This window comes from Salvelinus fontinalis, chromosome 3 (genome assembly GCF_029448725.1).
Source record: "Salvelinus fontinalis isolate EN_2023a chromosome 3, ASM2944872v1, whole genome shotgun sequence".
Classification (NCBI taxonomy): Eukaryota; Metazoa; Chordata; class Actinopteri; order Salmoniformes; family Salmonidae; genus Salvelinus; species Salvelinus fontinalis.
Window position 1 is genome coordinate 58,221,746 of NC_074667.1, and position 16,099 is coordinate 58,237,844.

At 42.8% G+C, this 16,099-nt stretch overlaps 1 protein-coding gene across 6 annotated transcripts in view; it reads left to right on the plus strand.

Annotated features, from left to right (window-relative positions):
- The window catches only part of LOC129851184 (voltage-dependent calcium channel subunit alpha-2/delta-2-like), a 460,295-nt gene that overhangs the window by 439,270 nt on the left and 4,926 nt on the right, over positions 1-16,099 (plus strand). For all 6 annotated transcript variants that reach the window (XM_055917548.1, XM_055917549.1, XM_055917550.1 and 3 more), the window contains 12 exons: positions 2-64; positions 342-445; positions 966-1,064; positions 1,823-1,926; positions 2,021-2,068; positions 7,160-7,231; positions 7,326-7,478; positions 8,076-8,128; positions 9,244-9,299; positions 9,422-9,545; positions 15,025-15,134; positions 15,842-15,927. In XM_055917548.1, the coding sequence (XP_055773523.1) occupies positions 2-64; positions 342-445; positions 966-1,064; positions 1,823-1,926; positions 2,021-2,068; positions 7,160-7,231; positions 7,326-7,478; positions 8,076-8,128; positions 9,244-9,299; positions 9,422-9,545; positions 15,025-15,134; positions 15,842-15,927 (1,072 nt within the window). The remainder of the gene's footprint in view (position 1; positions 65-341; positions 446-965; positions 1,065-1,822; positions 1,927-2,020; positions 2,069-7,159; positions 7,232-7,325; positions 7,479-8,075; positions 8,129-9,243; positions 9,300-9,421; positions 9,546-15,024; positions 15,135-15,841; positions 15,928-16,099) is intronic.

Genomic DNA, 16,099 nt, shown 5'->3' on the forward strand with positions numbered 1-16,099 from the left:
GATATGGCTTTCTGGCGGTGTTTGCTGCAACAGATGGAGGGATTACAAGAGTGTTTCCCAACAAGTGAGTCCAGTCTTAATCTACCACCCAACCTTTTTTCAAATTGATGCATTAGAGTACATTGGATGTGCATGTAAAGCCTTCCAAACATTGGACCAAAGTCAAGTGCAAAGTCAAGTGCATAAACATATCTAAATTACTTTTCATGCTTGTAAACATATAAACCGGAATTAAATATCCAGGATAGCTAGGACCAAGGTATCTGCCAGTATACCTTTACAGTTTATTAGTTTCTGTCCCTGGCTCTGTCCGTGAGTTTTAATGTTGTGCTGATCCTCAGGGCTGCTGAGACCTGGGAAGAGGACCCTGAGCCTTTTAATGCCAGCTATTACCGCCGCAGTCTGGACAACAAGGGCTACATCTTCAGAGCGCCTTATCGCACCGGTGAGTCATCATCTGTCTCACCTCCACCCAGACACAACTGTACTACTAAAGTCTTTATGGGATCTGTTCTGTTGATTTATTTGTTATTGACTCCCTCCCTCCCTCCCTCCCTCCCTCCTTCATCCTCCATCCCTCCTCCATCATTCCCTCCCTCCCTCCTTCATCCTCCATCCCTCCTCCATCCTTCCCCCTTCCTTCCCCAACCCTCCTCCCTCCCTCCTCCATCCCTCCTCCATCCTTACTCCCTCCTCCATCCCTCCTCCCGCCTTTCTGCATCTCTCCTCCCTCCCTCCCTCCCTCCCTCCCTCCCTCCCTCCCTCCCCAACCCTCCTCCCTCCCTCCTCCCTACCACCTCCCTCCCTTCCTTCCTTCCTTCCTTCCTCCCTCCCTCCCTCCCTCCCTCCCTCCCTCCCTCCCTCCCTCCCTCCCTCCCTCCCTCCCTCCCTCCCTCCCTCCCTCCCTCCCTCCCTCCCTCCCTCCCTCCCTCCCTCCTTCTTATTCTTCTCCTTCTCCCATGAAGTGAATGATGAGCTGCTGAACCCAGAGAACGACACCATAGGAATCCTGGTCAGCACTGCAGTGGAGATCACAGTGGGAGGGAAAACCATCAAACCTGTAGGTGAGCCATGCCGCACCGCACCGGGAATCTGGGACTCTGGGAGGGAAGGGTTCATTACCATTGTTGGAGGTGTAGCACATGGAAATGTGTAAAACTTACTCCTCAGCCTGAAGTGTCCCCACTTGCACCACTGCATAGCTAACTTTTCGCGTGGCGCCTACTGGTAAAACATTTCAGGAGGGTGATCACGTGTGCTGGCAAGGCAGAGGTCCTGAGTTCGTGCCAGATATTAGCCAAATCGGGAGGAAGTGGTACTTGCTAAGCAAGCAGTGTGACGTCCTTTACAGAGGCATGATGAGTAGTATGGTTAGTTACTCTACTGGGGGCTAGTATGGACTAGTATGATGTGTTAATCCACTGCAGGATTTAGGATCTTAATTTGATCACTCTGTTGTCGCAGAGAACTTTCTTGCACAGCAGGAAATGTAAATTGTAGTGTATTCGAGGTGTAAAAGGCTTGTAAAGTCCACTTTAAATTTTCAGACTAACGAAAAATATATCAACACCTACAAAAATGTCCATTAATTATAATCCACATACTAATTCACATTTCCTGTTGCTGCAGGATTATTATCATGTCTAAGTAAGAGAGTACATCTGAAGTAGGAATTTGGAGGGAAATATATTTCTCACGATAGGAGGAAAATATCTGTCTCTCTTTCTCTTTCTCGCTCTGTCTTCTCTCTCTCTCTCTCTCTCCCCCCCTTCTCTCTCATTTCTTTGGGTATATCTCAATGTCTCTCCCTGTGTATGACTAGTGGTTGGAGTAAAGCTGGATCTTGAGGCCTGGGTGGAGAAATTCAAGATCCTGGCTAGCAACCAAACAAGTCCAACAAGTGACAACCGCCAAGTCCAACAAACGGTAACAAACATAAGGACAACCAGGAATTAAACCCACACACAAACATATGAAATGTGTTTTTTGCTTATCGTTGATGATTATTTGTTTTTGATAGTGTGGACCAACCAGTGGCTGTGAGATGGACTGTGAAGCCAACAGCGAAGTAAGATAAAGAATAATCAGTGGTGTAGTGGAGGACATACGCAGGTATATGCCGAATACCCACTTATTTTTCAGTGGGCATTGCGTATACTCACTTCTTAATCCCCAGGATGCTTATCAAAGTAGTGTAGTGTAGGTATACGCCGTATCAATTAATAATGCTGTAGTTGATCAACTATTATTTCTTCACATTTTCAGTGCAGCAATGTGCACACGGCACTAGGCCTAGAACGGTGTGAATGTTCCAAAATGCAATTTGTGTGAAAACACCATTCTAAAATGCGCACCGCACATGCGATCGGTTTCATGGACAGAGATGGAAATATTCCTTAGAAATGTTGAGAGGGGAGATCTAAAGATGCAACAACTATCATGGGTTGCTAATATGACTAGGAAAATGCCTTAAAATAATAGCCTCCAACATCCAGGTTTCAAACAATTAAGGAACAGTTAACCTTTCAGGAGCCTCTACCCCGGGTCCGGGAGCACCCCCCCCCCCCCCCACACTGATTAGCATAGCTAGCATAGCGTCACAATTAAATAGTAGCATCTAAATATCATTAAATCACAAGTCCAAGACACCTAATGAAAGATACAGATCTTGTGAATAAAGTCACCATTTCAGATTTTTAAAATGTTTTACAGGGAAGACAAAATATGTAAATCTATTAGCTAACCATGTTAGCAAAAGACAACCTTTTTCTTTGCCCACCATTTTTTCTCAACACCAGTAGCTATCACCAATTCGGCTAAACTAAGATATTGATAGCCACTAACCAAGAAAAAACCTCATCAGATGACAGTCTGATAACATATTTATGGTATAGGATAGGTTTTGTTAGAAAAATGTGCATATTTCAGGTATAAATCATAGTTTGCCATTGCAGCCAGCATCACAAATCTCACCAAAGCTCCTAGAATTACTACAGAGAGCAACGTGTATTACCAATTTACTCATCATAAAACATTTCTTAAAAATACACAGCACACAGCAATGGAAAGACACAGATCTTGTGAATTCAGACAACATTTCAGATTTTCTAAGTGTTTTACGGCGAAAACACAATAAATCGATATATTAGCATACCACATATGCAAACGTTACCAGAGCATTGATTCTAGCCAAAGAGAGCGATAACGTAATCATCGCCAAAATATATAAATTTTTTCACTAACCTTCTCAGAATTCTTCAGATGACACTCCTGTAACATCATATTACAACATACATATAGAGTTTGTTCGAAAATGTGCATATTTAGCCACCAAAGTCATGGTTAGACAATGACAAAAGTAGCTCAGCTGGTCAGAAAATGTCCTGCACCATATTAGACAGTGATCTAGTCTTATATATAAATACTCATAAACTTGACTAAAAAATACAGAGTGGACAGCGATTGATAGACAATTTAATTCTTAATACAATCGCGGAATTACATTTTTTAAATTATCCTTACTTTTCAATACAGGTTGCGCCAAGCGAAGCTATAGCAAACAAAATGGCGGCATAAGCGTTTAACATTTTTCGACAGAAACGATTTATCATCATAAATTGTTCTTACTATGAGCTGTTCTCCCATCAGAATCTTGGACAATGAATCCTTTCTTGGGTCTAATCTTCTTTTGGTCGAAAGATGTCCACTTGTCCGTCGAAATGCCCACTAACGTACGACCGGGACCCCGAAACGTGCCCGGAGCTTCAAAGTCTATTACAAAGCAATGCCTCAAAATCGCACTAAACGGATATAAATTGCTATAAAATGGTTTAAATTAACTACCTTATGATGTTTCTAACACCTATAACGAGTAAAAACATGACCGACGCTATATTACTGGCTAAACCAAGGCTTGGAAAAAGGCCAGTCAGATATCCTTCTTGCGTTGACCGCAGTGTCCAAAGGAACGCTACTTCCGGTATTTGGTGATTTATAGAGCCAATGATTGCGCAATCGACTCCATTCAAATTGTCACCACTTACTGACATCTAGAGGAAGGCGTGGGCAGTGTTTGTATCCTCATAGGATTAACAGTGGCTTTAAAACTGATCTGGAACCAGAGGCCAAGAGTTCTGAAAACTCACTCACTGGGAGGAAAAGTGCTGTAGAATGAGTTCTGTTCCACTCAGAGACATGATTCAAACGGCTATAGAAACTAGAGAGTGTTTTCTATCCAATAATAACAATAATATGCATATTGTACGAGCAAGAATTGAGTACTAGGCAGTTTAATCTGTAGAGAAAATTATGCTAATGCGAAACAGCACCCCCTATAGTTGCAAGAAGTTAATAGATAGTGATGCCTATGATAGGCCTAGGTTATCAGGAATCGACGTATATGACCCAGATGTAGACACGTCGAATTGACAATGGTTTAATGTTCCAACAGGGGCAGGCAAGAGACAGGTCAAGGCAGGCAGGGGTCAGTAAACCAGAGGTGGGGCATCGGTACCGGACGGCAGGCAGGCTCAGGCTCAGGGTAGGCAGAGGTCAAACAATCCAGAGGTGGGGCAACGGTACCGGACGGCAGGCAGGCTCTGGGTAGGCAGAGGTCAATAATCCAGAGGTGGGGCAAAGGTACAGGTTGGCAGGCAGGCTCGGGGTCAGGGGCAGGCAGAGTGGTCAGGCAGGCGGGCTCAGAATCAGGATAGGCAAGGGTCAAAACCAGGAGGGAGAGAAAAAGGAGAGACTGGGAAAAGCAGGAACTGAGAACAAAAACGCTGGTTGACTTGACAAACAAGACGAACTGGCAACAGGTATAGAGTTGAAGTCTCGAAGTTTACATACACCTTAGACAAAAACATTTAAACTCAGTTTTTCACAACTCCTGATATTTAATCCTAGTATAAATTCCCTGTCTTAGGTCAGTTAGGATCACTACTTCATTTTAAGAATGTAGTAGACTAATAGTAAAGAGAATGATTTATTTCACATTTATTTCACATTCCCAGTGGGTCAGAAGTTTACATACACTCAATTAGTATTTGGTAGCACTGTCTTTAAATTGTTTAACTTGGGTCAAACGTTTTGGGTAGCCTTCCACAAGCTTCCCACAATAAGTTGGGTGAATTTTGGCCCATTCCTCCTGACAGAGCAGGTGTAACTGAGCCAGATTTGTAGGCCTCCTTGCTCGCACACGCTTTTTCAGTTCTGCCCACAAATTTTCTATGGGATTGAGGTCAGGGCTTTGTGATGGCCACTCCAATACCTTGACTTTATTGTCCTTAAGCCATTTTGCCACAACTTTGGAAGTATGCTTGGGGTCATTGTCCATTTGGAAGACCCATTTGCGACCAAGCTTTAACTTCCTGACTGATGTCTTGAGATGTTGCTTCAACATATCCACATAATTTTCCTCCCTCATGATGCCATCTATTTTGTGAATTGCACCAATCCCTCCTGCAGCAAAGCACCCCACAACATGATGCTGCCACCCCCGTGCTTCACGGTTGGGATGGTTTTCTTCGGCTTGCAAGCCTCCCCCTTTTCCTCCAAACATAATGAGGGTCATTATGGCCAAACAGTTCTATTTTTGTTTCATCAGACCAGAGGACATTTTTCCAAAAAGTATGATCTTTGTCCCTGTGTGCAGTTGCAAACCGTAGTCTAGCTTTTTTTATGGCGGTTTTGGAGCAGTGGCTTCTTCCTTGCTGAGCGGCCTTTCGGGTTATGTCGATATAGGACTCGTTTTACTGTGGATATAGATACTTTTGTACCCGTTTCCTCCAGCGTCTTCACAAGGTCCTTTGCTGTTGTTCTGGGATTGATTTGCACTTTTCACACCAAAGTACGTTCATCTCTAGGAGACAGAACGCATCTCCTTCCTGAGCGGGCCATGGTGTTTATAATCCTGATTACTATTGTTTGTACAGATGAAAGTGGTACCTTCAGGTGTTTGGAAATTGCTCCCAAGGATGAACCAGACTTGGGGAGGTCTACAATTCTTTTTCTGAGGTCTTGGTTGATTTCTTTTGATTTTCCCATGATGTGAAGCAAAGAGGCACTGAGTTTGAAGGTAGGCCTTGAAGTACATCCACAGGTACACCTCCAATTGACTCAAATTATGTAAATTAGCCAATAGGATGGTTCTTAAGCCATGACATCATCTTCTGGAATTTTCCAAGCTATTTAAAGGCACAGTCAACTTAGTGTATGTAAACTTCTGACCCACTGGAATTGTGATACAGTGAATTATAAGTGAAATAATCTGTCTGTAAACAATTGTTGGAAAAATGACTTGTGTCATGCACAAAGTAGACGTCCTAACCGACTTGCCAAAACTATAGTTTGTTAACAAGACATTTTTGTAGTGGTTGAAAAAGTGTATGTGAACTTCCGACTTCAACTGTAAATACACAGGGGATAATGGGGAAGATGGGCGACACCTGGAGGGGGGTGGAGACAATCACAAGGACAGGTGAAACAGATCAAGTTTTGACAAACTGTCTTCTAGTAGATGGAAAGGCTTTCCAAAAAACCTTCTCAATTAAATGATAACTAGCCTATGTCTACTTGGCATAATTATATCATAATGATTTGCATCAATCCAGTGGCCATTTGTTTTACAAACTCCATCTCATATGCTACAGAAACACCACTAACCAAACAACAGTGCTAGGTGCCTGGCACTTGAATTTAAGGGTAACAACATTTTTCCTAGACCTCGAAATTGGTCTCATGGTTTAAGCATTGTTGTGGACTTAGAACATCAAATGTTCTTGTTCTTGTTTTTCTATTAAAAAAGTGTGACTTAATTGACTCAGTTGACAGCCTGATCTACAGTATCTGTTTCAATGGTAGGACTACTATTAGCCCGCTTGCACAGTACATTTTGGTTTGGCCTGACTGTGAAAGATCAATATGGGATTTTTCAATGTTTCTCATATAATTCTTTGCACAGGGTGGGTCGTTTGGGAATTTCTTTGCAAAATTTTAGTATACTCACTTCTCCAGGCATCACTACACCACTGTGAACAATGCTACTATCATGTTTTCAATGGTACTATATGCATGAAGCTAAGACATAGTTGAGAGTTAAACAGACTAACAGTTGGGGTCTCATGTCGTCATGGTTGTCCATCTGCGCCTGTCCACACAGGACCTTCTTTGTTACCTGGTGGATGACGGTGGTTTCCTGATCATGTCCAATCAGAAGGATCACTGGAACAAGGTGACATGTTCTGACAGTTACTACAAAGCTTTATTGAACCCAGTCTATCCTTGACTTAGGGGCATGTTGTATAATTCTTTCCTCTCTTCCACAGATTGGCATGTTCTTCAGTGAGGTGGACCCCTACCTGATGCATGCTCTCTACAACAACTCCTTTTACAACCGGAAGCAGTCCTTTGACTACCAGTCTGTGTGTGACCCCGTGCCAAGCAGCAACACCGGGGCTGCACCAAGAGGAGTCTTTGTGGTAAGGACTTCACATATTCAACAATGAAGGACACGGCTATCGGACCTCGAGAGTGGCGCAGCGGTCTAAGGCACTGCATCTAAGGCACTGCACCGGGTTTGATCCCGGGCTGTATCACAACCGGCCTTAATCAGGAGTCCCCTAGGGCGGCGCACAATTGGCCCAGCGTCGTCCAGGTTAGGGGAGGGTTCGGCCAGGGGGGCTTTACTTGGTTCATTGCGCTCTAGTGACTCCTTGTGGTGGGCCGGGCGCCTGCAGGCTGACTGCGTTCATCAGTCGAACAGTGTTTCCTCCGACACATTGGTGCAGCTGGCTTCCGGGTTAAGCGGGCGGGTGTTAAGAAGCTTGGTTTGGCAGGTCATGTTTCGGAGGATGCATGACTCGACCTTCGCCTCCCGAGCATGTTGGGGAGTTGCAGCGATGAGACAAGAACAAAATTGGGGAGAAAAGGGGGGTAAAATACAAAAAAATACAAAATAAATAAGACACGGCTATCACCCTTCTGTAATAATGAATGCTTGATAGCTAGCTAATTTAAAATGGAGAACAGGCAATGTCCTTGTGTTTATGTGTCCCCTTCTTTCTCTGTCCCATCAGCCCACCATTGCAGACTTTGTGAACCTGGCCTGGTGGTCATCAGCAGCTGCCTGGTAAGACCAGAGAATACAAGAATACTGTTGCCTGAAACACACACTACTTAAACAGAGCCACATATTTGCACTACCAACATCCTTTAACCTCTCTGGGATATGTGGGACGGTAGCGTCCCACCTGGCCAACATCCAGTGAGAATGCAGAGCGCCAAATTCAAATAAATTACTATAAAAATTAAACTTTCATGAAATCACACATTCAATATACCAAATTAAAGCTATGCTTTACGGCGAAAAGCAAACAATGCTATTATCTGAGGATAGCACGCCAGCTAACAATCACAGACCATCATATTTCAACCATCCCGGCGTGACACAAAACGCAGAAATAAAGATATAATTCATGCCTTACCTTTGACGAGCTTCTTCTGTTGGCACTCCAATATGCCCCATAAACATCACAAATGGTCCTTTTGTTCGATTAATTCCGTCGATATGTATCCAAAATGTCCGATTATTTGGCGCGTTTGATCCAGAAAAACACCGGTTCATACTTGCACAACGTGACTACAAAATATCTCAAAAGTTACCTGTAAGCTTTGTCCAAACATTTCAAACTACTTTTGAAATACAACTTTAGGTATTTTTTTACGTAAATAATCGATAAAATTGAAGACGGGATAATCTGTGTTCAATACCGGAGGAAAACAATTTGTAGCATGCTTTCTGGTCACGCGCCTCTAACAAACAGTACACTTCACTGGAGCCTCATTCTGAACATGGCTACTTCTTCCATCTCAAAGGAAAAACCTCAACCAATTTCTAAAGACTGTTGACATCCAGTGGAAGCGATAGGAACTGCAGGAAGGTCCCTTAGAAATCTGGATTCCCAATGAAAACCCATTGAAAAGAGAGTGACCTCAAAAAACTAAAAATCTGAATGGTTTGTCCTCGGGGTTTTGCTTGCCAAATAAGTTCTGTTATAGTCACAGACATGATTCAGACAGTTTTATAAACTTCAGAGTGTTTTCTATCCAATACTAATAATACTATGCATATATTAGCATCTGGGACTGAGTAGGAGGCAGTTTACTCTGGGCACGCTTTTCATCCAAACGTGAAAATGCTGCCCCCTATCCTAGAGAAGTTAAACAATCTCCCTTTCCACCCAGGTCCCTATTTCAGCAGCTGCTCTATGGAATGGCCTACCACAGTTGGTTTGTCACAGGTGAGTACAAAGTCGAGATATTGTGGTTTCTGTTTTTTTATGAAGGACAGTGATTGCAACACTGTACTTGTTATTATCTGTGTCCACATCAATATGTATTTGTCTATGTCTGTGTGTTGTAGATGAGGTAGAGGCAGAGGGGATGGACTCCAGAGAGACCAGCTGTGTGACGATACAGACTCAGTTCTACTTCACTAACATCAACAGCTCCTATGACATCCTGCAAGACTGTGGCAACTGCTCCAGGTAGCTTTTACTCTCCACGTACAACTCATACAAACATACACCAACATACAGTGCAGAAAGTATTCAGACCCATTGAGTTTTTACACATTTTGTTACGTTACAGCATTATTCTAAAATAGATTAAATTGCTTTTTTTCCTCGTCAATCTCCACACAATACCCCATAATGACAAAGCAAAAACAGGATTTTATAAATGTTTGCAAATTTATAAAAAAATTAAAAGATATGAAATAACACATTTACATAAGTAATCAGACTGTTTACTCAGTACTCTGTTGAAGCACCTTTGGCAGCAATTACAGCCTCAAGTCTTCTTGGTATGACGTTACAAGCTTGGCACACCTGTATTTGGGGAGTTTCTCCCATTCTCTCTGCAGATCCTCTCACTCTGTCAGGTTGGATGGGGAGCGTTGCTGCAAAGCTATTTTCCGGTCTCTTCAGAGATGTTCGATCGGGTTCACTCCTGCGTATGGGAATTGATTGCCCACCCATCTATCTTCAGAGCTCGTACTGTTAGGTGACCTAAACTGGGATATGCTTAACACCCCGGCCGTCCTACAATCTAAGCTAGATGCCCTCAATCTCACACAAATGATCAATGAACTTACCAGGTACAACCCCAAATCTGTAAACACGGGCACCCTCATAGATATCATCCTAACCAACCTGCCCTCTTAATACACCTCTGCTGTCTTCAACCAGGATCTCAGCGATCACTGCCTCATTGCCTGCGTCCGTAATGGGTCTGCGGTCAAACGACCACCCCTTCATCACTGACAAACGCTCCCTAAAACACTTCAGCGAGCAGGCCTTTCTAATCGACCTGGTCCGGGTATCCTGGAAGGATATTGTCCTCATTCCGTCAGTAGAGGATGCCTGGTTATTCTTTAAAAGTGCTTTCCTCACCATCTTAAATAAGCATGCCCCGTTAAAAAAATGTTGAACCAGGAACAGATATAGCCCTTGGTTCACTCCAGATCTGACTGCCCTTGACCAGCACAAAAACATCCTGTGGCGTGCTGCATTAGCATCGAATATCCCCCACGATTTGCAACTTTTCAGGGAAGTTAGGAACCAATATACACAGGCAGTTAGGAAAGCAAAGGCTAGTTTTTTCAAGCAGAAATTTGCATCCTGTAGCACAAACGCCAAAAGTTCTGGGATACTGTAAAGTCCATGGAGAATAAGAGCACCTCCTCCCAGCTGCCCACTGCACTGAGGCTAGGAAACACTGTCACCACTGATAAATCCATGATAATTGAGAATTTCAATAAGCATTTTTCTACGGCTGGCCAGGCTTTCCACCTGGCTACCCCTACCCCGGTCAAGAGCCCTGCACCCCCCACAGCAACTTGCCCAAGCCTCCCCCATTTCTGCTTCGCCCAAAACCAGATAGCTGATGTTCTAAAATAGTTGCAAAATCTGGACCCCTACAAATCAGCTGGGCTAGACAATCTGGACCCTCTCTTTCTAAAATTATCTGCCGCAATTGTTGCAACCCCTATTACTAGCCTGTTCAACCTCTCTTTCGTATCGTCTGAGATACCCAAAGATTGGAAAGCTGCCGCGGTCATCCCCCTCTTCAAAGGGGGTAACACTCTAGACTCAAACTGTTACAGACCTATATGTATCCTACCCTGCCTTTCTAAGGTCTTCGAAAGCCAAGTTAACAAACAGATCACCGACCATTTCGAATCCCACCATACCTTCTCCGCTATGCAATCTGGTTTCCGAGCTGGTCATGGGTGTACCTCAGCCACGCTCAAGGTCCTAAACGATATCATAACCGCCATCAATAAAAGATAATACTGCAGCCGTATTCATCAACCTGGCCAAGGCTTTCGACTCTGTCAATCACCACATTCTTATCGGCAGACTCAACAGCCTTGGTTTCTCAAATGACTGCCTCACCTGGTTCACCAACTACTTCTTAGACAGAGTTTTCTTTGTGTCAAATCAGAAGGCCTGTTGTACGGACCTCTGGCAGTCTCTATGGGGGTGCCACAGGGTTCAATTCTCGGGCTGACTCTTTTCTCTGTATACATCAATGATGTCGCTCTTGCTGCTGGTGATTCTCTGACCCACCTCTTCGCAGACGACACCATTCTGTATACTTCTGGCCCTTCTTTGGACACTGTGTTAATTAACTATACTCCAGATGAGCTTCAATGCCATACAACTCTCCTTCCGTGGCCTCCAACTGCTCTTAAATGCAAGCTAAACTAAATGCATGCTCTTCAACCGATCGCTGCCCACACCTGCCCGCCCGTCCAGCGGTTCTGACTTAGAATATGTGGGCAATTACAAATACCTAGGTGTCTAGTTAGACTGTAAACTTTCCTTCCAGACTCACATTAATCATCTACAATCCAAAATTAGATCTAGAATCGGCTTTCTATTTCGCAACCAAGCATCCTTCACTCATGCTGCCAAACATAACCTCGTAAAACTGACTATCCTGCCGATCCTTGACTTCGGCGATGTCATTTATAAAATAGCCTCCAACCCTCTACTCAGCAAATTGGATGCAGTCTATTACAGTGCCATCCATTTTGTCACTAAAGCCCCATATACTACCCACCACTGTGACCTGTATGCTCTCGTTGGCTGGCCCTCACTTCATATTCATCGTCAAACCCAATGGCTCCAGGTCATCTTTAAGTCTTTGCTAGGTAAAACCCTGCCTTATCTCAGCTCACTGGTCACCATAGCAGCACCCCCACCGTAGCACGCGGTCCAGCAGGTATATTTCACTGGTCACCCCCAAAGCCTATTCCTCCTTTAGCCGCCTTTCCTTCCAGTTCTCTGCTGCCAAAGCCTGGAACGAATTGCAAAAATCACTGAAGCTGGAGCCTCATATCTCCCTCAATAACTTTAAGCATCAGCTGTCAGAGCAGCTCACAGATCACTGCACCTGTACATAGCCCATCTGTAAATAGCCCATCCAACTACCTCATCCCCATATATATTTTTTTTATTGCTCCTTTGCATCCCAGTATCTCTACTTGCACATTCATCTTTCACTCCAGTGTTTATTTGCTAAATTGTAATTACTTCACCACTACGGCCTATTTATTGCCTTAACTCCCTAATCTTACCTCATTTGCACACACTGTATATCTATTTTTTCTATTGTGTTATTGACTGTACGTTTGTTCATTCCATGTGTAACTCTGTGTTGTTGTTTGTGTTTTGCACTCCTTTGCTTTATCTTGGCCAGGTTGCAGTTGTAAATGAGAACTTGTTCTCAACTGGCCTACCTGGTTAAATAAAGTTGAAATAAAATAAAGAGTAAAAAAGTTGTCTTGGCTGTGTGCTTAGGGTCATTGTCCTGTTGGAAGCTGAACCTTCGCCCCGGTCTTAGGTCCTGAGCGCTCTGGAGCAGGTTTTCATCAAACCTGCTCTGTACTTTGCTCCATTCATCTTTTCCTCGATCCTGACTAGTAACCCAGTCCCTGCTGCTGAAAAACATCCTCACAGCATGATGTTTCCACCCCCATGCTTTACCGTAGGGATGGTGCCAGGTTTCTTCCAAGCGTGTGTGGTGGTTAATTTCTTTACTATCAAATGAGGAGAGACAAACTTATCACTCAAGTCAGAGTTATACTTAAACTAAATCTTTATTCACTTATTAATAAGGGAGCAGGTTAACTTCTTATGGGCAGGTGGGATGGTAGCATCCCACCTGGCCAACATCCGGTGAAATTGCAGAGCGCGAAATTCAAACTACAGTATTATAAATATTTAACGTTCATAAAATCACAAGTGTATTACCTCAAAATAAAGCATAACTTCTTGGTAATCCAGCCACGGTGTCGGATTTCAAAAAGGCTTTACGGCGAAAGCAAACCGTGCGATTATCTGAGGACAGCGCCCCGCATACAAACACATGGAAAACATATTTCAACCAGGCAGGTGCGACACGAAAGTCAGAAATAGCGATATAAAAAATGCCTTACCTTTGATGATCTTCTTCTGTTGGCACTCCAAAAGGTCCCAGTTACATCACAAATGGTCCTTTTGTTCAATAATGTCCTTCTTTATATCCATAAAAACTCAGTTTAGCTGGCGTGCTTCAGTCAACAATCCACTCAGTTTCCCTCCATCAAAATGCATACAAAATTAATCCCAAACGTTACTAATAAACTTTTCCAAACAAGTCAATCACCGTTTATAATTAAACCTTAGGTACCCTAATACGCAAATAAATGATCAAATTTAAGACAGAGAATCGTTATTGTCTTTACCGGAGACCACACGCTTGGAAACACTACAGCCAAAATGGGAGCCACCTAGAAAACTACAACTTCTGCCTCATTTTTCTGAAACTCTTTCTTAAGACTGTTGCCATCTAGTGGAAGCCCTAGGAACTGCAATCTGGGAGGACTTGGCCTTATAATTAAAGTGATAGCCATTGAAAATAGAGGTAGGCTGAATTTCTTTTTTTGGGGGGGGGGGGGGGGTTTGTCCTCAGGGTTTTGCTTGCCATATCAGTTCTATTATACTCACAGACATAATTTTAACAGTTTGATGAGACCAGGTGAGAAACGAACACAGGTGAAATCAATGAACAAAAATGAAAGACAGGGCTACGTTTTAGAACACAAAGAAACAGGGCTATGTTCAAGAACACAAAGGAAAAGAACACAAGGTTGACTAAGGAAAGAAAAGCAGAACCTTACAATGCTATGGAATGCGGTCTCTTTAGGTTTATCACCCAAAGATATCGTAAATCTTCTGTCAGTGTAAATCTCTCAGAGGCCCATCCTCAGTAGAACACACACAGATGAGTGTTCTAACAACCCCTTATTATGTTGCATAAAACAACCATTTGATGCAATAACAGTATTATAACATAATCTTGTCATTTCTCTCACACGTGACGTTTGGCATTCAGGCCAAAGAGTTCAATCTTGGACGTTTTGGGTTTTGCGCTAGCACAGCACAGCTGATTCAAATAATCAACTAATCATCAAGCTTTGATAATTTGAATCAGCAGCGTAGTGTTAGGGCAAAACCAAAATGTGCACCCCTTGGGGTCACGAGTTTGGTAAACGCTGCCTCAATTAATCTAAAAGTTTATGAAATTCCATCAGAAGTACTGAAATAGTAACCTCATTAAGTTAAATGAGCCTAGTAAAACGATCTCATGGAGCTGATCCAACAGTAAACAAATCTGTCATATACAATTGTAGGATCTTAATTTGATCACTCTTTTGTTGCTGAGAATTTTCCTGCATCTTTCGTGATTTGCATAAATTCACTGAAAACCTACACTAACACAAAGATATAAAAACAGTATTACACTTTTCATGTAGCCTACTTTTGGCAAGCTAATAGCCTAATCACCAATCAAGCAACATAATAGACTAAACATACAAATCCTGTTGCTGCAGAAATATTTTGCTTTGACAATATAGGTCAAATTAAGATCCTACACTTGTAAGAGTTTGTTGACTCAGTCTCTCTTTGTGTGTAGGCTGATCCATGCCAAGAGGTTAAACAACACCAACCTCCTGTTTGTGGTGGCAGAGAAGATGCCCTGCAACACCTGTGAGGTGGAGAAACTGTCCCAGGCGGAGACAGAGTGTATCCTTGCCAACACATACACACCTGCTGTTGGGAGTCTTCTCCGCTCATTCGTTTATCTCTTTATCGACTTGTTTATAAGAGTGGCTTTTCACATTCAACTGACCGGTGCTAATGTCAAACCATTTAAATTTGGGTTCGCACAAGTTCACCCCTTGATGACTATTCTAACTAAAGCATCTGTATGTTGTGTTTATCGTTGTGTTACATTTTTTTATGGCATAAACTTGTGGGAGAGGAAGCTATAGGGGCGCGTGTGTGTAAACACATGGAGACTTGGAGAGTGACTATATACAGTGGGGAGAACAAGTATTTGATACTCTGCCGATTTTGTGTACAGGTGTCTTTTATACAGGTAACGAGTTCAAACAGGTGCAGTTAATACAGGTAATGAGTGGAGAACAGGAGGGCTTCTTAGAGAAAAACTAACAGGTCTGTGAAAGCCGGAATTCTTACTGGTTGGTAGGTGATCAAATACTTATGTCATGCAATAAAATGCAAATTAATTACATAAAAATCATACAATGTGATTTTCTGGATTTTTGTTTTAGATTCCTTCTCTCACAGTTGAAGTGTACCTATGATAAAAATTACAGACCTCTACATGCTTTGTAAGTAGGAAAACCTGCAAATTCGGCAGTGTATCAAATACTTGTTCTCCCCATTGAAAGGTAGTGTGAGTCATTCCTTAACCACTCCTCTTCCAGTCAAGGAGGATAACCCATCATGTGAGGACATGAGTGCAGCGAGGTATCGAAAAGGGCCCGCTGTGTGCTACGACTACAATCTTTCTGTAAGACTTACAACTGACTGTACAACTCAGCAGACCCTACAATAAACATATACTGTAAATATGCTGATGCGCATAGATTCTATTTTCACTAAGACACACACTAAGAATATATATATATGTATATATTTTTTTATTCTACTGTATGACTAAAAATGTCTCCTTTACTCTCCAG